We start from the raw sequence: 19,657 nt of genomic DNA on the forward strand, positions 1-19,657 counted from the left end.
AATTTAGAAATAAGATGAAAGGTTTAGCGCTGGAAAACACTTTTTGATAGATAAAAAGTGCATTTTATATACATCTATATAGATCAGACCAAAATGAGGGACAAATGGGAAGCAATGAGGGACAGAGGGACATTGCTCCAAATCAGGGACAGTCCCTCAAAATCAGGGACAGTTGGGAGCTATGTGTTTATTGTCTACAGAACTATAGCTCAGCAAAGACAACTTTCAGGTTGAAGCAGATCGATTTCCCTTTAAATTTGTTATTAAACCGCTGCTGCCCCCTTGTGTCCACTTTGCAGAATGACATTATCTAGTAATCCTATTACGTGACCGGATGAGCCAATCAGAGGAGCCGCCTGGATGTGCATCACTGACCGCGGGCGAGCCAGGAAGAGGCGGCTCTGGTGTGGGTGAGGACTCCGGTATACGCTCTTCACACATACGGGGCCTGAGGAAGGGAGGGGATTGGTGACGTTGTTCCGTTCTACGCCCGTCCGCAGCCCCTCCTTTGTTGTGCAGCTGTGTCCGGGGCAGAGCCCCTCAGCTGACATTAGGGACAGGAGGAGGTGTCGGGTTAGGAGACAATAAGAACATCAGCAAGGTAAACGGTGATGACGTAGAGCGCTGAACGGGGAGGTCACATGACAAGAGCTGACAGGTCTCAGTACTGTTCTTTTGGAGACCCCAATAGTAGCCGGGGGGCACGGAGGAGCATTGTTTATAAACAATAGACTGAGCGGAATACAACATGGGAGCATTGATCATATCACAGACATAGAATCCCACTTTATAGATCAGCTGTACACAGACAAGGGAGCATTACACTGATGTGTAGGTGGAAGAGCACTGATGTCATAAGACACTCTGGGAATAACCAGCATTATGTGGTTTCACTTTGATTCTATACATGTACAGTCATATTTGTGTACAATAAATAGTGACCATGTATTATCCTTTACAGAAATACAATGATCACATGTTGTACAAGGGCCGAGTCACACTTGATGATGGTGATAACAAAAAGGGCTCAGAGAATTACCTGTGAAGTGCTCCATCACTGCCTGGATGACTGTGGGATCTCTTCCTCCCCTCACTCATGGAAACACTGCAGATCCTCCATGACAGCAAGGGATCAAGGCCTTGGAAACATGGGTTACCTTGCCTTGCGATCCTGTTGCTGACATAGTCCTGAGGGTTGTATGACATACAGCTGCAGGTCAGCGGTCAAACCAATCTGGATATTTAAAGCGGAGGTCCGCCGAAAAAAAAAAAAAAAAAATTGAAAGCCATAATATACTTAAACTACTTAAGATACTTAAAACAGAACTTTACCCATAACAACTTGATAAAAAGTAATGTTCTTTAGCAAGGAACATCCTTTCCACATTAATAATTATGCTATCAAAATTAGTGTGTGCTGTAAGTTGCCTCCAGCATTGCTCCTCTTTCTTCTTGCTGGAGGCTGCTATTTTGCTGAAGCCCAAAGTTCCTGAGCAGCAGTAAATAATAAAGTGGAACTAAACCCATTGAATGGTTTCAAAAAAGTTACATTCCTGGAATGCCGTGATTGCTTAGGCCCCTTTCACACGGGGTTGTCCGTTTTTACTACTCCGCTTGCTCAGCGGGGATCGCTCCACTGATCGCGGAGGATGTGCAGGGACGGACCTGTCAGAGAGTCCGCTCTCCTCTATGGGGGGATCGGATGATTACGGACCGCCTGTCCGTTTTCATCCGATCCGCCAGACGGATGGAAAATGGGACATCCATCCGTCTGGATTTTGCGGAACGGATCGGGGCAGATCGGATGTTAGCGGACATGTCACCGCTGACATACGATGCTCCACAGAGCTGTATGGAGCGACTGTTCAGATCCGCCTGAAAAAACTGACCGGCGGATCTGAATGGTCCGGTCCGCATGTGTGAAATGGGCCTAACTCACATGCTGACTAAAGGTCTACTTTTAGGTCTCATTTAAACTTGCTTTGGCTTCAACACACATTACCGGATAGTTTACACTTGCTTCAAAATAAGGCTTCCGACACGCTTTGTTAAAGCTCTCTGAACGCTAGTCAAAGCCCCTGTTGCTAAATATAATGGTTAGCTTACAGTCCTGTTTACACCTGCTTTTGCTTTGCTTCGCTTCAAAAATGATACCCCATGTAGCTTCAGTGGTGCTTCAAAGCGTCTTCAAAGCCTCCATAGAAGTCTATTGCAAAGCTCGCTGGAAGCCTCATCGAAGCCCCACCAAAGCTTCATCAAAGCTCCACCAAAGCCTCATCGAAGCACCAAGCAAAAGCAGGTGTAAACAAGATTGTAAGCTAACCATTTTATTTAGGGACAGGAGCTTTGACTGGCGTTCAGAGAGCTTTAACAATGCCTGTCCGAAGCCTTGTTTTGAAGAAAGTGTAAACTAGCCCTAACACTTTCAAACAAGTTACATTCTTGGAATGGCGGGATTGCTAACTTTCACATTTGATTGTGTCCTTAACCAAAATGTCAACAGTGCCTAAAAATGGAGAGCAACTGAGCATGTGCAGAGCAGGGTGAGACGGTATATTACTGCACACGCTCAGTTGCTCTCCATTTTTAGGCACTGCTGAGTTTGTAGAGGCCGATGCTGATAGACTTAAAGCGGAATTAAATCCTCCTATCCTTTACAGCCAAGGAAGCTGGCAACTGCCACGGTGCTGCACATGTGATCATTTATGACACCAGCCATTTGATGGTTTGACAGTTTGGTTGAGGACACAAGCAAATGTGAGAGTTTTCCTTAACAACATTCCAGGTATGTAACTGTTTTTTGAAAGCAGTAAATTGATGGGTCTAGTTTCCCTTTATGATTTACTGCTGGGGCTTTGGGCTTCAGCAAAATGGCAGCCTCCAGCAAGAAGAAACAGGAGAAATGTTGGTGTGGGCCATTTACAGCACACACTAATTTTGATAGCATAATTATCAACGTGGAATGTATGTTCCTTGCTAACAAATATTATTTTTATCAAGTTGTTATGGGTAAAGTTCCACTTTAATGTTTTACATACAGTGGGGAAAATAATTATTTGATCTCCTGCAGATTTTGTAAGTTTGCCCACTTACAAACAAATGAAGGGTCTAAAATTTTTTTTTATCATAGGTGTATTTTAAATGATAGATACAGAATATTAACCAAAAATCAACAAACACGATACAAACACGATACAAATGTTATAAATTAAGTTGCAATTCGGTGAGTAAAATTAAGTATTTGATCCCCGAGTAAAATTAAGTATTTGATCCCCAAGCAAAACATGACTTTGTACTTTGTGGAGAAACCCTTGTAAGACGTTTCTTGTAGTTGGTGACCAGGTTTGCACAACTCTCAGGAGGGATTTTGGCCCACTTTCTTTTACAGATCTTCTCTAAATCCTTAAGGTTTCTTGGCGGTCACTTGGCAACTTGAAGTTTCAGCTCCCTCCATAAATTTTCTATAGGATTAAGGTCTGGATACTGGCTAGGCCACTCCAAGAATTTAATGTGCTTCTTCTTGAGCCACTCCTTTGTTGCCTTGGTGGTATGTTTTGATCCATTGTCTTGCTGAAAGACCCATCCATGACCCATCTTCAGTGTTCTGGCTGAGGGAAGAAGGTTCTCATCCAAGATTTTACAATACATGACCCCATTCATTGGCGCCTCAATGCGGCAAAGTCGGCCTGTACCTTTAGCAGAAAAACGGCTACAAAGCATATTGTTTCCACCTCCATGCTTGACTGTAGGGACAGTGTTCTTCAGTCCTGGTCAGCATTTTTCTTCCTCCAAACACGGCGAGTCCCCTCCTCAAGAAGGCACATATACAGTCATGGCAATCAACATCTAAATGATTCAGAGAAGGATTGGGAGAAAGTGCTGTGTTCAGATGAAACCAAAATTGAGTTCTTTGGCATTAACTCAACTCGCCGTGTTTGGAGGAAGAAAAATGCTGACTATGACCCTAAGAACACCATCCCTACAGTCAAGCATGGAGGTGGAAAAATTATGGTTTGTGGCAGTTTTGCTACTAACGGTACAGACCGACTATGACGCATTGAGGTGTCAATGGATGGGTCCATGTATTGTACTAGTAATGGCGATTTTTTTTTTTTTTTTTTTCTTTGGGACTGCAACATTGCGACAGACACATCGGACACTTTTTTTGGGACAAGTGACATTTATACAGCGATCAGAGCTAAAAATAGCCACTGATTACTGTACAAATGTCACTTGCAGGGAAGGGGTTAACACTAGGGGGCGATCAAGGGATTCACTGTGGGGGGAATGTGGCTGACTAGAGGAGGAGAGATATCGTTGTTCCTACTTAGTAGAAACACGCGATCTGTCTCCTCTCCCCTGACAGAACCAGGTTTTGTGTGTTTACATACACACAGATCCCGGGTTCTCGCTCTGTCACAAGCGATCGTGGGTGCATATGCATCGGCTCCGGGGACACGCTGCGGGCGCGTGCGCCCGCTTGCTACAGCGTCTTAAAGAGCCAACGTACAGCTACGATGGCTCACGCAGCTGTGCCAACCTGCCATAGTATAACTGCGGCATCTGGTCGGGAAGTGGTTAAAGTGATTGTAAAGTCTCGTTTTTTTTAAAATAACAAACATGTTATACTTACCTGCTCTGTGCAGTTAGTTTTGCACAGAGCAGCCTGGATCCTCCTCTTCTCGGGTCCCTCTTTGCTGCTCCTGGCCCCTCCCTCCTATCGAGTGCCCCCACAGTCAGCAGCTTCATATGGGGGCACTGGAGTCAAGTCACAGCTCAGTGTGTCTTTTCAGACACGGAGCCCTGATTGACTGACTTTGACAGCCGTGGGAGCCAATGGTGCTGCTGCTGTGTCTCAGCCAATCAGAAGGAGTGTCCCAGACAGCTTAGACATTCCTGGACATCGCTGGAGAGAGATGGGGCTCAGGTAAGTAATTAGGGGGTGCTGGGGTGGCTGCTACACACAAGTTTTTTTTTTTATCTTAAAGCATATAATACATTGAGATAAAAAACCTTCTGCCTTTACAACTCCTTTAAGGTCGTGGAGTGGCCTAGTCAGTCTACAGACCTAATCCTATTGAAAATGTATGGAGCTGAAATTTCCAGTTGCCAAAATACAGCAAAGAAACCTTAAAGTGGATGTAAACCCTCAGATATACTCAGTGAAGTGAACAGCCTCAGATGATACACAGAGATTAAACAAATCTCCCTACATAAGTTTTTACATGTATATCTTCTGTCTTCATCTTTTAGGCTGGATTCACACCTATGCAGTTTTAGTGCTTTTTGCATTTTGCAGATTTGCACTACAGAACGTGTTCCATATTAAACAATGTTAAATGGACTGTAGTGTAAATCTGCAAAATGCAAAAAGCACTAAAACTGCATAGGTGTGAATCCAGCCTAATATATGGTTTAGAAAGTGCACGTTCTGTTAGAATTTTCTCTTCCTGATTCTCCTGTGGGTGTGGATTCTTGCTCTACTTTGTGAGACAGCTGATTGGAGGAAAGGCACACACCCCCTCCCCACACATGCAGAGCTTGCCTGTGACTAGTTCATCTTTGTTCTAATCTATTTATTTATAGCAACCTCCCTGACACAAGCTTCAGGCACAGGTCTCAGAGCCTTGTCAGAAGTTATCAGGCTAACAGAAGAACAGAGCAGGAGATAGAGACATAGTGATTTGAAGAGAGATAAGAAAACACTGCAGTTATGTGCCCAGCTCAAATTTCATGAATTAGGTTTACATCCACTTTAAAGATTTAGAGAAGATCTGTAAAGAGTGGACCAAAATCTCCCCTGAGATGTGTGCAAACCTGGTCACCAACTACAAGAAACATTTTACCTCTGTGCTTGCCAACAAAGGTTTCTCCATCAAGTACTAAGTCATGTTTTGCTTGTGGTTCAAATACTAATCTGCAGGGGATCAAATAATTATTTTCCCCACTGTAGCTATACCTGCAAAAGGGACCAGCCTGAAGTAATCTAGCAGGACTTAATTTTATGACTAAAGTTCCACTTTCATTTAACTTCTTGATGACAATATAATACATATATGCAACAGAAGGGCAAAGGTACCCTAATGCCTAGATGGAGCACATATGAAGTTCTGAGCTGTCATCAATGGCTACCGATTACTGTCTGTGATCAGATGAGCTGTGAAGGCCAGTTACAGCAATCGTGTGATCAGGAAGCCACCTATGCCTCCCAGCGTGAACACCCATTTAAAGTAGAACCAAACCCTCATATCCTTTACAGCCAAGGAAGCTGCCATCTTAGCCTCTGTTTGATCTGCAGTTTCCATGGCACCTGCACATGTGGCCAGCTGTGGCCACAGCCATGTGATGGCTTGACAGACTAATAACTGTAGGTATCATTCAAAAGGCAATGTTTGAATGTAACTGTTTTGGGAAACCATCGCTGGGAGTAGTTGGTAGCAAGGGTTTAAAAAAAGTGATGGTTATTTTTAGTGGAGGCCAGTGAGGTTTAAAAATGACAGTCATCTGGCTAAAATGAATCTTGTCAAGGTGGTAAATATGTTTGAACTGAGTTTAACGTGTGTATTTGGGTAGGTTCGTTTTTCTGCCGGAGTATGCAACAAGTTTTTACAAGTATGAATGAGGCTCTATTCATACTTGTGTGACTTGTCATGCGACTTTGGACATCAAAGTCGAATGACCAATCGCAGCTGATTCTTTTCAATGGCACCTGTTCAAATCGGTGTGACTTTGAAAAGATGCCTGCACTACTTTGGGACTTTTGATACAACTTTGCTAGAGAATGTAAAGTCGCACTGGAACTCGTGTGACTTTGGAAATGTGCTAATGTGAATGGAGCCTTATGCCCCGTACACACGATCGGATTTTCCGACAACAAAACCGTGGAATTTTGTTCGAAGGTTGTTGGCTCCAACTTGTCTTGCATACACACACAGTCACACAAATGTTGGCCAACAATTATGAACGTAGTGACGTACAAGGCGTACTATGTGGTTTTTCAGCTCTTTAGCGCCATCCTTTGGGCTCCTTCTGCTAATTTCCTGTTAGTAGAAGTTTGGTGAGTGTTGATTCGCGCTTTTCTTTTTGCGTTTTTCATTTAGCCTTCTCCTCCCTCCCCCTCCCCCTCCTCCCTTTTTCTTGAAAAAAATGCCTTTGAAAATTCATTTGCAATAACTCCATCAGTATCACCAGAAAAGCAGCTTCATTATTATCCCATTAAAGAAGAAGAGAATGTGCGCTGCATTTGGAGATTTCCTAATTTGCCACGTCACGAATGTTAATTCTCCATTACGAATGCTAGTTTACAAGACCGGCCGCTTCTGAGCATGCGCGGACTTTTGTCCGACGGACTTGTGTATATATGATCGGAAATTCCGACAACAAAAATTTGTTGGCGGAAAATTTGAGAACCCGCTAGCCAACATTTGTTGGCGGAAAGTCTGACAACAAATGTTCGATGGAGCATACACACGGTCGGACCTTCCGCCAACAAGCTCACATCCAACATTTGTTGTCGGATAATCCGATTGTGTGTACACGGCATTACAATAAAAGTTAAAGGCATTCCATTAAGGTGAAACTGCCATAAAGCAAATTATTAAGGGAAGCCTCCGTTCTAACGTACCATTCTTACATTTCTAGGCTGAATATTCCAGGTCTGTCAGAGTAGCTTCCATCGGAGGGTTTGCAGGGTTATTTTGCTTTATGACAAATTCCCTTTGAAATAAACAGACATGTGTAAGTTCACTGCCATATTTTCTTTCACTAACAATTGCTGAGTGTTTCATGTTCCTAAAGTATATCTAAAGCCACTTTTTTATTTTTAGACAGAATATGGAAAGGTTACAAACCCCTGTTTTGTTTTTCTGCCATCTGTGTTCAATTCAAATGATTTCTCCTTACTTCCTGTCTTGTAGATACAACAGGAAGTGAGAGCTAATCACTCCAAGGTGACATAATTCCATGTTAGGGTTTGCTGTGGAAGGGGTTATGGTGTTGGACAGAGCACCAACGCCAATCACTGGGTAAAGCGCTCTTTCTTGCCATACAGCATAGCGAAAACATCCCTATGATGATGCTTCCTTTGTAAAGTGCCACGTGGACCTTCAATTTGTTACTACTTTCTGCCTGCAGTGACTTTGGTCACTTCTGATCCTTTAGTCAGTGACCCTTTGTTGCTACCAGCTGTCCAGGTGATGTGAGTAGTTGAGGCCTTGCCTCTTAGTCTGAGCCTGTATGTTACCTAACTATGTTGTGGCCACAACGTGTGTAATTCTAGATATGTGAGGGGGCCTAACAGATTGTTGGCTTCTTGCAGCACGCCTACTGATGACGCTAATGTCTACAGCCTGGAATTGTGTTATTCTCTACTGTTATAATGTTATTTTTCTTCTGAAACCTCCCGCACCATCCAGCAGATCCTTTATCTGACTTTCCCATGCACTTAGTTGCTTCTGACACATCAGCTGCAGCGACTCTGTCTCATTCTGGTCACACAAGTCCTTGTCAGGTTGTTTTCTCTCCTAAGCACTTGCTGGATTTGTATCCGTTTGGTGCAGATTTAGTTCAAAAGTCATCTGTTCCTTCTGTAGATCCAGCCATGTCTCGCCTTAACAAAGTGAACATTATACTGGCAGCATATGTCCCTGCTTTTAAGAACCCAACCCAAAAATCGGTTGGAAACCCTTTCCAGAATTATGTTCTCGCTGAAGAGTTCTGCTCTGCACTTAATTCTGGCTGTGATTTTACTTGTCAGGCCTCATGCACACGAGACGCTGTTAAACGTGCGTTCAGAGGCAGTTGGACACTTTTTTCAACTGCCCCTGAACCCATTCAATGTTATCCTATGTGTCCATGTACACAGTCTTGTTTTTTGGCGTTTTTAGGCAGTTGTGTTTAACCTAGTTTTTCCAGAAGCAAAAAAATGGGTTCAGACGCAAAAGTTTTCCGCGTTTCAGACGCTAAACGCGGCTAAACGCTGGTACCGTGGTAAGTTTTTAAAGGAACATTTTATGACCCGACTTTGGGGCCCCATATCTCTGGGCCACTTGGTGCTAGGAACTGTGTGCAAACACAGTGGAACTAGCACTACAACATATCCAAATTTGGTGTTCCTAGCACCAAGTGGCCCCGAGATACAGGGCCCCAAAGTCAGGTCACAAAATGTCATTCTCTGCTGCTGAAAAGTGTTTGACGTTTTGTGACCCGCCTTGGTGCTAGGAACCACAAATTTGATGTGCAAACACAGTTGGACTAACACTATAACATATCCAAATTTGGGGTTCCTAGCACCAATTTGCTTCGAGATATGGGGCCCCAAAATCGGGTCACAAAATGTCATTCTCTGCTGCAGTGTTTGACATTTTGCGACCCGACTTTGGGGCCCCATATCTCGGGGCCACTTGGTGCTAGGAACCCCAAATTTGGTGTGCTAACACAGTTAGACTAACACTATACCATCTCCAAATTTGGGTTCCTAGCACCACGTGGCCCTGAGATATGGGGCCCCAAAGTCAGGTCGGAAAATATCATTCTCTGCTGCAGAAGTGCTTGACATTTTGCGACCCAACTTTGGGGCCCCGTATGTCGGGGCCACTTGGTGCTAGGAACCCCAAATTTGGATATGTTGTAGTGCTAGTTCCACTGTGTTAGCACAGCACATTTGGGGTTCCTAGCACCAAGTGGCCCCGAGATACGGGCCCCAAAGTTGGGTCGCAAAATGTAATTCTCTGCTCTGCAGAGGCTTCTAGACGCAAATGCGGTAAAACGCGGCATGCAAACGCGATAAAACGGGCATTTCTAAACGCCGGTTTCAGCTTTTAAAAACATGTGTTCAGCAGAGTTTGCACCGGCGTCTCGTGTGCATGAGGCTTAAAACCATATTTGACTTAAAAGGGATCCAGCCACTACTGCTTTTGAACCTCTTATCAACAAATGCATGGAGCAGATGTCTGTGACATTAAACTTCAGCTTTGATGACTTATTGGAAGCCTCCTGTCTTATTTCTTACATGGGTCCCCTGTTAGTGCATATGTGTAGGGCACTTTAACTAAAGTGTTTGATTGCAGGACTGACTTATTTGATTCACATGGCCTTCAAGGGACAGCTGCTGTTTAGACAAGCCGTAGATGTTCTCATCAAGTATGTATTTGGTGGCAAGGGCACTCATCTTCCCTTGCAGAGAAAACCTAAGGAACAGACTACTGAGTTATCTCTTTAGCTTCATTTCCTGCCCTCTCCTCACTTTTCTCCTTCAAACCTTCTTGTGTTTCCTCACAGAGTGACAGATCTCCATTAACCTCTTTCTGGCCTTCTGAACCAATGTGTCCTAGCTTCGGTACCTCCTGCAGAATGGTTCAGGGGTTTTAATCCAACTTGATCTCTGTCCCAAAACTCCACTAGATCTGTCATTGCCTCCCTTTATTAGAGAGACTTTGTCTTTTGTGGACATCAAAGTTGCTTTTTTGCATGTCCTAATCTTTTCAGCACAGCTGTGTTTTCTGTGCTGTAGAGCCATTGCATTACCAGATCGCAGCCCTTCCATTTAGCCTATCTTTGACACCTTAGAGTGTTCTGTTCACTAAATTTCTGGTTCTAGTGCGAGCCCTGTTGTGCTCTCATGGCATCCCCATTGTGGGAAATGTAGACTACCTTCTGTTGAGAGAACAGTCGTCGAGGTCTCTGTCTCTGACTGTCCACATGTTACAGCTGTTCGAGTGGATTCTGAACTTTCAGAAATCATCTCTGGAATGGATTTATCTCTTGGAGCATCTGGGTCTAGTCGTGGACACGTCAGAGGCCTGGCCTGGTAGCTGAAAAAGTAACTTAGAAGAGAGAAGCTGCGCTTCTCTCAGTCAAGTCGCGGCATATAAAAGTCCATGATAAAATCACTATTTCTTCTTAATGGCACCACAGTAATTACACACAGACAGGAGAGTGCCCAACCACCGTAATAAAGACCTGCTTGCCAGACGGCAAGCATGAAGGGCAGATGGCTATAACCCAGCTGTGGCCTTTAGCTTGCAGATGTTAATCAAACCGGTTCCAGCAGACTGGATGGTTGCAAGTCTCTCCCTCTCACCATCTATGGAGTCCGTATTTGCTTAGGTAAATGTCCCAAAAAGAGAAGACTGACCATAGCGTAATACAGTCTATATTGTTTTATTTAGAAAAAAGGTAATACACTTACATCTGTATGATGAATAACGCATATGTTTAAAAACAATGCTGGCCGGCAACAAACAAACGGAGCCCGTCCTAGTGAATCCGCATGGTGATGTCAGTACGTACCCTCCTCCAGACGCGTTTCGTCATACGTGACGTCAATGGGGAACGGGCAACGTAATGACTCACCACCTTGTATAGAAAGCCAAGCCTCGTTCTGAGTCATGAGCACACTGCTTAAAAAGCGCCATATTACATATGGGAAAATTATAGCTTACCTGCAAAGATGGAGATTATCACATCTAGACTGCTTTGCAAAAATGGGAAAAAATATAAAAAAATATAAAAAACATTTATAATAAATTAAAAATGAGAGAAACATGTTTATTAAAACTCCCATCTGTGTAATGATGAACAAACCCTAAATTCCTAAACCAGAAAGAAGTCAGATGATGGACCATCCATAATCGACTACCTTCAGGCTATTATAATAGAGACCCCATACCCCAAATAAAGTGACATAATAATTATGTCAAATACATTTGTTTCGTGACCAAAAATCGTATTCGGCTGCTAGCGGTGCGGTTTTAACCCCCCGCTGGCGGCCGAAAAAGGGTTAAATCCACTTGTATAGCGTGGCTATAGCCGCGCTGTCCCATTGATTTCAATGGGCAGGAGCGGTTTAGGAGCGGTGAATACACCGCGCCTTCACCGCTCCAAAGATGCGGCTGACAGGAGATTTTTTCTTCTCCTGCCAGCGTACCGCTTCAGTGTGAAAGCCCTCGGGCTTTCACACTGAACAAACAGCGGAGGCTGTTTTAGGGCGGTTTACAGGCGGTATTTTTAGCGCAATAACGCCTGCAAACCGCCCCAGTGTGAAAGGAGCCTAAGTGTTCATCTCCAAATTTGAATTTGGAGAATGCAAACTTGTAATGTAAATGTGAATATATTTAAATAAATCAAAATTTACATAAATCAAAATTGTGAATGAGGTAAATAACCATAGTGGATAATAAATAGTGTAGCTAATTAGTGTGAATTATTTTTTTGTAATGAATTTATTCAAATAAACTAAATTACTAGTTAAATTCATAATTTGCCAAATTAATAATAATAAAATTATGATAGAAAAATCATTTCATTAATTATATTGGTGAAATAAAAATATTAAGTGAAAATATTGTGTGAATTTATTTATATAATCAATTAATAATTATATTTATACCCATAAATTTTATAACAAAATAGAAATAAAAAAAGGGAAATAAAAAAAAGGGGGGAAACCCTTATTATACCATATACTGGTGTCTCAGAACGAGTTTACATTCAGGCTTATTATGAGTTATCAATAAAAGCATTCACATCAGTGTCGATGTTCAACCCATATGGTACATAGGTTTTGAGCCTATGAATGCAAGCCATTTCAAGTTTAGATCTCTCCCTCACTAACGAGCTACCCCTCCAGTGGGGACTAAACTTGCCTATACCAAGAAAAATTGTCTTAGAAGTGTCCTTGTTATGTGCAATTAAATAATGCTTAGATACAGAGTGTTTTTTAAAGCCCATCTTAATATTGGTGATGTGTTCGTTGAGACGAACCTGAAGAGGGAGTTTAGTCCGGCCTACATATTGAATGGCCACAGGGGCACTGCAACATATAAACCACCCCCACTGTAGCACAAGTGATAAATGGTTTTATCTAGGGTTGTCCCGATACCACTTTTTTAGGACCGAGTACAAGTACCGATACTTTTTTTCAAGTACTCGCCGATACCGATTACCGATACTTTTTTTTTAATGTCACGTGACAGTGTTTTTTTTTTTTTTGTTTTTTTTTTTTTTTTAACAGTGTTTTCTTTTTTTGGGGGGGGGGGGGGTATGTGTGTGCGGTGTATGTGTGTGTGTGTGTGTGTTTTCTTTTGTTTTTTTTTTTAGAATTTTTATTTTTTACAATATTATTTTTTAAACTGACACATCGTAATCACAGGAGATTACAATGTATCAGTTATGTGAATGGACAGAGTCAGCTGACTCTGTCCATTCACATAGTGGAGAGAGACAGCAGAACGGAGGGGACAGAGAAGGAGAGGGGAATGGAGGGGACAGCGGAGAGACACAGGGAAGGAGAGAGGAACGGAGGGGGACAGCGGAGAGACACAGCAGAACGGAGGGGGACAGCTGAGAGACACAGGGAAGGAAAGAGGAACGGAGAGGACAGCGGAGAGACACAGCAGAACGGAGGGGGACAGCGGAGAGACACAGGGAAGGAGAGAGGAACGGAGGGGGACAGCGGAGAGACACAGCAGAACGGAGGGGACAGCGGAGGGGGACAGAAAAGGAGAGAGGAACGGAGGGGGACAGCGGAGAGACACAGGGAAGGAGAGAGGGACAGCGGAGGGGGACAGAGGAACGGAGGGGGCATGGAGGAGGATGCAGTGACAGTCAGCGGTGAGCGATCACCGCTGTATGTCACTAAAGCTGCTGAAAGCCGCTGGGGGAGAATCTTGTAACTCCCCCACGCGCCAATCACAGCTGTCTTCCAGGTATCGGGGGAAGCATCGGGAGCATTTGCCCGAGTACAAGTACTTGGGCAAATGCTCGGTATCGGTGCCGATACTAGTATCGGTATCGGGACAACCCTAGTTTTATCACATATTGTCTCTGTGTGCTAGTGGAGGTAAAGGTTGTGGCCCGTCTATGAGGTCATGCACTCAAAGAGTATACCCTGCATCTTTTGCACTGGTAAAACCCTGTTAAAGTGGTTGTAAACCCCTTTTTGGGACCTCTACCTATAGGTAAACCTAGAATACAGCTTACCTATAGGTAGTGGAAATATCTCCTAAATGTGCGTCGTTTAGGAGATATTTCATTTGTAGTATGCCGATAAAGTGAACGGCACATGCGCGGGGAAGAAACGAAACTCCGTGCCGTTTCTTCCCTAGCGTGTGCCGTTACTGTGCGCATGTGCTGCAGTGACGTCACGCAGCTCCGGTGAATCACAGAGCCGGAGTCTGCGGCCCGGAAGGAAGAGGGGCTTGAAGATGGACGCTGCCTTCACAGGGGACATCACTGGATTCTTTTGCAGGTAAGTGTCACATAATGGGCTAGTATGCGATGCATACTAGCCCATTATGCTTTTAATTTGCAGGCTATACAGGGAGCAAAAGAGGAAGTAAAACCCATCAGAATTTACTTCCTCTTTAACTGGGTAAAAAAACTTAATTTTTCAATGGGTTGATTAAAAATGTTTGGGGCTACTCGATTTCTCAAAGAAGGGGCCCCCTTAAACACAACACAAGGTTTATCAGACGATACCGTATTCAGGACCCCATCATTGTTGACAATATGCCAATGCCTATAAACTAGTTGTTTAATACTTTTATGTTGTAGAGAGTAAGTAGTCACAAAGGGGACTCCAGAGGATAAGGCCCCATTTGCGTGTGGCTCTCTCTCTACAAGTAGTTCATCTCTACTCATATCATTAATTGTTTACAATGTCTCGAGAAGGGACTCCCTCGAATATCCCTTTTCCAGAAATCTATTGGTTAAAACTTCAGCCTGCACCAAAAACTCACTTTGGTCAGAGCAGTTCCTTTTAAGTCTCATATACTGGCTCTTTGGGACTGATTTTAACCAAGGACGGTCGTGCAACTGTCTATAGGAATAAATGAATTTCTATCCATACTTTTAAAAAATGTAGATGTAACCAACCTGTCTCCCCAATCGAAATTTTGATGTCCAGAAAATTTCAATTTGGCTCATCTCACAATTCAAATGTATGCCTCTTTGGTTAACATTAAGGAAAGACATGAACTCCTGCAAGTCTTGGTGCTCACCATCCCATAGGAGGAGGATGTCATCTATGTACCTCGCCCACAGAACTAACTGGTATATCGTGGGCATAAATTACATCCTCCTCCCATTTGGCCATAAAAAGGTTTGCCAGGCTATTGGCGTATTTTGCCCCCATAGCCACTCCCATATCTTGTCTAAAAAATTATCAAACCAAAAATAATTATGGGAGGCGGCGTACTCCAATAGATCCATTAAGAACAACACCTGACTCTGTGAGAGTCTAGACTCTCTATCCAAAAAGCTTTTGACAGCCTCCAGACCTAAACTGTGTGGAATTATGTTATATAAGGATGTAACATCCGCAGTAACCATCCACATTCCAGGTTTCAATTGGACTTCAGAAAGCAACTTGATAACATGCTTTGAATCTTTAACATACAAAGGCATTCTCCGGACTGGGGGTTGTAAATAAAAATCAATGTATCTGCCTGTCCGGGATGTTATTGAATCTATGCCACTAACAATAGGGCATCCGGGGGGCAGACAGGATTTTTATGAGTTTTTGGCAAGTAGTAGATGGTAGGGGTGCGTGGAGCTCTGGGTACTAAATATAGGCACTCCTTTTTTTTTTTTTTTTTTTTAGGATGCCTGGCTGGCAACCCCTAGCCACAATTACCTCCAGATCTTTTTGGTATTTAACCTTAGGGTCAGAAGGGAGTGGGGTATAGGTATCCCGATCACCTATGATTTTATACATTTCAGTCATATAATCTCCTCTGTCAAGAATGACAACCCCCCCCCCTTGTCTGCCGGTCTAATGACCATATCTTTATTTTTACATAAGGAGTCTAAACCTTCTTGCAAGGTCTTGTTAAGTCTTGCCTTCTTGACTTTCAGGAGATCTAAATCCCTAAGCATGACATCCCTAAAAACTTGCAGTGAAGGTGCCAATGCCCCAGGGGGGTTAAACAAAGTAGCATTGGATAACCCGGAATGTACAAATTCCACGTCCACCAATGCATTCATTCCAATGGGGTTGTTAGTCATATAGCGTTTGCTATTCAGTTTCCTGACAAATTTGTGGACGTCCATGTTTATCACGACTCTTGGGCGGGACAAATTTTAAGACCTTTATCTAGGATTGCTTTTTCTGAATCAGTTGAAACTTTGGAACTGAGATTGAATATTCCTCTACCAGCTATATTTTTGGTCTTTTTTGCTGCTCGTACCCGCCTCCCCCTCTGGCTCCTCTCCTCTTTCTCCCTGCCTTTTGATGCCTTGGCTGAGTTTGGAAAAACCCCAACTGGCCTGCCCATTAGGGGCCAAAAACCCTTGAGGGGGCCAGATAGGAAAAGGTAGGGTTGGCCCCTCCCTTAGGGTGATAATACAGAGAATTATCAAAAAAGAACTCGCCCTCAGGGCCATCCCTATCTGCAAGTGGAAAAAAACTGTTTGATGTGGGGATATTGGACTCCCATTCAGGTTCAACCCCTGAATATCCCAAAAGGGGTGACTGTTGACCAAACGCTCCACTGGGTCTTTGTCTCCACACATCTTGATGGTCCACATTATACCCTCGACCCCGTTGGTTATAATGATGGCCCCATCCTCTACCTCTAAATGGGGGACCTATACTATTTGATGTTGGGCCCCGATGATATGGTCTTTGATCATTGACAGGGATCTGTATAGGTCTAGGGGGACCAGAGGGTTTCAGTTGTCCCTGAGAGGAAGAGCCCCCCCTGGTAACCCCATTGCCTCTATGATTGATGGGGGAAATTATTCCCTCCATTTCCCTGTGGCTTATTATTGGGTACACCCCGCCTAGCAGGGTTAGATACAGGAGGCCGTGCAGATTGTTGACCTCCACCCTTAACACCCCCTCCCCCTGATGTGGAAATTTCCATATTGTTGTTCTGCTTAGCTTGCTCCTCCAGGAGTTTTTTTTGCCAATCAAAAACAACATTGCCATGGTAATCAGATAGGTCTCTATTATACTTTTTCTTTTTTTTTTAATCCTTTGATCTTTGTCCTCCTTCTCAAGAATTTTTAAAAGATTCTGAGATTTCTCCCAATACTCATTACTATCTTTATTAGGGTTGAGTTTTTCTTTAATAACTTTAATCTCCTCATCGAGTTTGGCCAGTTTTATTGATTTCCTTTCGACCAAAAATCCGTTGCAAGTTTTGACGAGTCGCCTAATCTGATGGAACACCTGCCCTCAGTTATTGATTAGTTGGTCTATCTGTATAGGGGTATCATAAATGATAAATGTCCAGTGTAGGACAGCCCTTTCTTGCAGCTATATTTCTGTGAATGTTTACCTGACATTGAATATATATATTTTTTTTTTTCTCTGACAGATCTACCAAAAGCAGTCCTCAAAAACTGTCTGAATGGGCAGCAATAAACTGCCTTGTTGTCACTTCAGTGCGCTGACTGTACTACGTCTATCTTATTTAATTGCTCTTAGTAGTGAGATGCATGGAAAAATCACTGTGATGTGACAATCTGCTATGGTCATACAATGCTGCCGATTTGTTGAAGTACTCGGACGCTAATTAATAGGACTGGACTTGAAAGCTTTTCAGTTTATCATGGATCAAGCCATGATGGATAACCCTGTTACCTTGGTGATCAAAGCTCCCAATCAGAAATATGATGACCAAACCATTAACTGCTTCCTAGACTGGACAGTGGAAAAACTAAAGACACATCTCTCAAAGGTTTATCCCAGCAAACCGGTGAGTAGTAAACAGAGTGATATCAAAGTTATTAGTAAGGAACATTAATGCCATGTACACACGATCAGAATTTCCGTCGGAAAAAACTTGGATGGTTTTTCATCAGAGTTTTGCTGGCGGCATTTCCGATCGTGTGTACGCGGCATAAGGCTTGATTGCACAGGTACTGGTACTGTGATGTGCAATCAGTCCTTCGGGAAGGGTCATGGGGAAACTTTGCAGCCTCTAGGCAGATCTAGACCGCTTGTAGTGAATGGTAAAGTGCATATTTTGGCTGGGTACAGATGGTAAATGTGGTAACAATGAAGAAATGTACTAAGAAGAATTAAAGCCACAGTTTGATTTTTATCCCTTCCCGGCAGCTCTTTATTGGGCTTTTATGCTGAGAAGAGGAGCGGCTTCCCCACCATCCCCATGGTGTGATTTGCTCCCACATCAGTCACATGATTAGGAGGCTCCCCCACTGGTTCCCGATCAGAAGCTGTGACCGAAAGCTCTCAGCACACAACCTCAGACCTCCTTGGATGCATTTTTGTGACAGCTGGGTGTTAAAGCCTTCCTTTCCTGCTACTGCATATACAGTATGTGTTACATAGTCAGAAAGTGGTTAAAAGCCCAGTCCACTTTTTTTTTTTTTTTTTTTTAAGCAGATGCTGGATAAAACTCTGGTTACCCCTTATAGCTGTCAGAAATTTAATTGATGAGATCTGTACACGTGACTCCATGAGTCTGCACATCTGCTTTGGCCAATACTAGAGGTTCCCTCTTAATGCTGTTTTAATTATAGTATATTGTAAAGAATGCAACAGGAAGTTCTGGAACAAGCAAAACTCCCACATGGATAGGCACAGATTCGTATGATGCATCTAGAGGACCTTCTTATGTTTCATGTGAATGTCTCTCAGGTGAAGAATAATTTACATAAGTACCAATTAGTTGACGTCTGGACAATTTTTAAACCCCACAAAACGGGACAACACTTATTACTCTAAAACTCATGATTCATATTCCAGAATAGACAATATTTTCATAGATCATCACCATCTCCCTTGGGTAAAGTCAGCCAATATTGGGACCAGTACCGTCTCAGACCACGCTCTGAAATTTCCTGGCCAGCCTAATCAAAACTTAGTTGGAAATTGAATGATTCTCTTTTCTCTGAAACGTCGGACAGATCTGCTTTAGTCTGCTATTTTGTAGAGACCAAATCATCTGAAATGCCTGAATCAACCCTGTGGGAAGCCCATATATGAGGGGGAAGTGGATAGAACTGGGTGCGATGAAGAAAAAAGTACAACATAAAAGAGTGACAGACCTACTGCGACAGGTGGCTGCTTTGGAGAGGAAACATAAACTTGCACCTTACACGGAAATGTGAGGAGTTAAAACTAATGCTCGAAACGGACTTTAAAAGGCGCTCTCCCATTTGGTATCACAAAGATGGTATGAATGGGGAGACAAGCCAGGCAAAATGCTGGCTCGATCTGTACAAGAAAAAAAGACAGCAACTTATGTTAACCTATCTTTCGCTCTGGGGAATTTGTTCACAGTGCTACTGATATTACACGGATCTTTCGTGATTTTTATGCAAATTTGTTACAATGTGAGAGGTAAATTAAACTAAGAACCAATAGAGGAAAGACACAGAATTTTTTAACTATATACAACAAGCAAAGTTACCTACATTTCCTGGTGAGTCCTTTCAAAAGTGATGGCACTTTAAAGTCAACACCGACGGGTAAATCACCGGGCCCAGATGGGTACACAATCTCCTACTATAAGAAATTTAGGAAGGTCCTAGTCCCACATTTTACTTCCTATGCCAATTCCATTGCGGGATCGGAGGGATTTAGATCAGAGTCACTTATTGCACACATATCTGTAATCCCAAAACCAGGTAAAGATTTGTCTGACTACAGAAATTTCCACCCAATATCGTTACTTAATGTAGATAT

The 19,657-nt window shown here is 43.1% G+C and overlaps 1 protein-coding gene across 4 annotated transcripts in view; it reads left to right on the forward strand.

The window, feature by feature from the left end:
* The first annotated feature begins 389 nt into the window (after window positions 1-389).
* HERPUD2 (HERPUD family member 2) overlaps window positions 390-19,657 on the forward strand; it is a 102,278-nt gene continuing 83,010 nt past the window's right edge. The window contains exons 1-3 of one of the 4 annotated variants that reach the window (XM_073630522.1): window positions 429-601; window positions 2,661-2,785; window positions 17,322-17,702. In XM_073630522.1, coding sequence (XP_073486623.1) covers window positions 17,556-17,702 — 147 coding nt within the window. In that variant the 5' untranslated portion in view covers window positions 429-601; window positions 2,661-2,785; window positions 17,322-17,555. The other 3 variants (XM_073630523.1, XM_073630524.1, XM_073630521.1) reach the window with 3 other exon arrangements.

Source organism: Aquarana catesbeiana, linkage group LG05 (genome assembly GCF_042186555.1).
Source record: "Aquarana catesbeiana isolate 2022-GZ linkage group LG05, ASM4218655v1, whole genome shotgun sequence".
Classification (NCBI taxonomy): domain Eukaryota; kingdom Metazoa; phylum Chordata; class Amphibia; order Anura; family Ranidae; genus Aquarana; species Aquarana catesbeiana.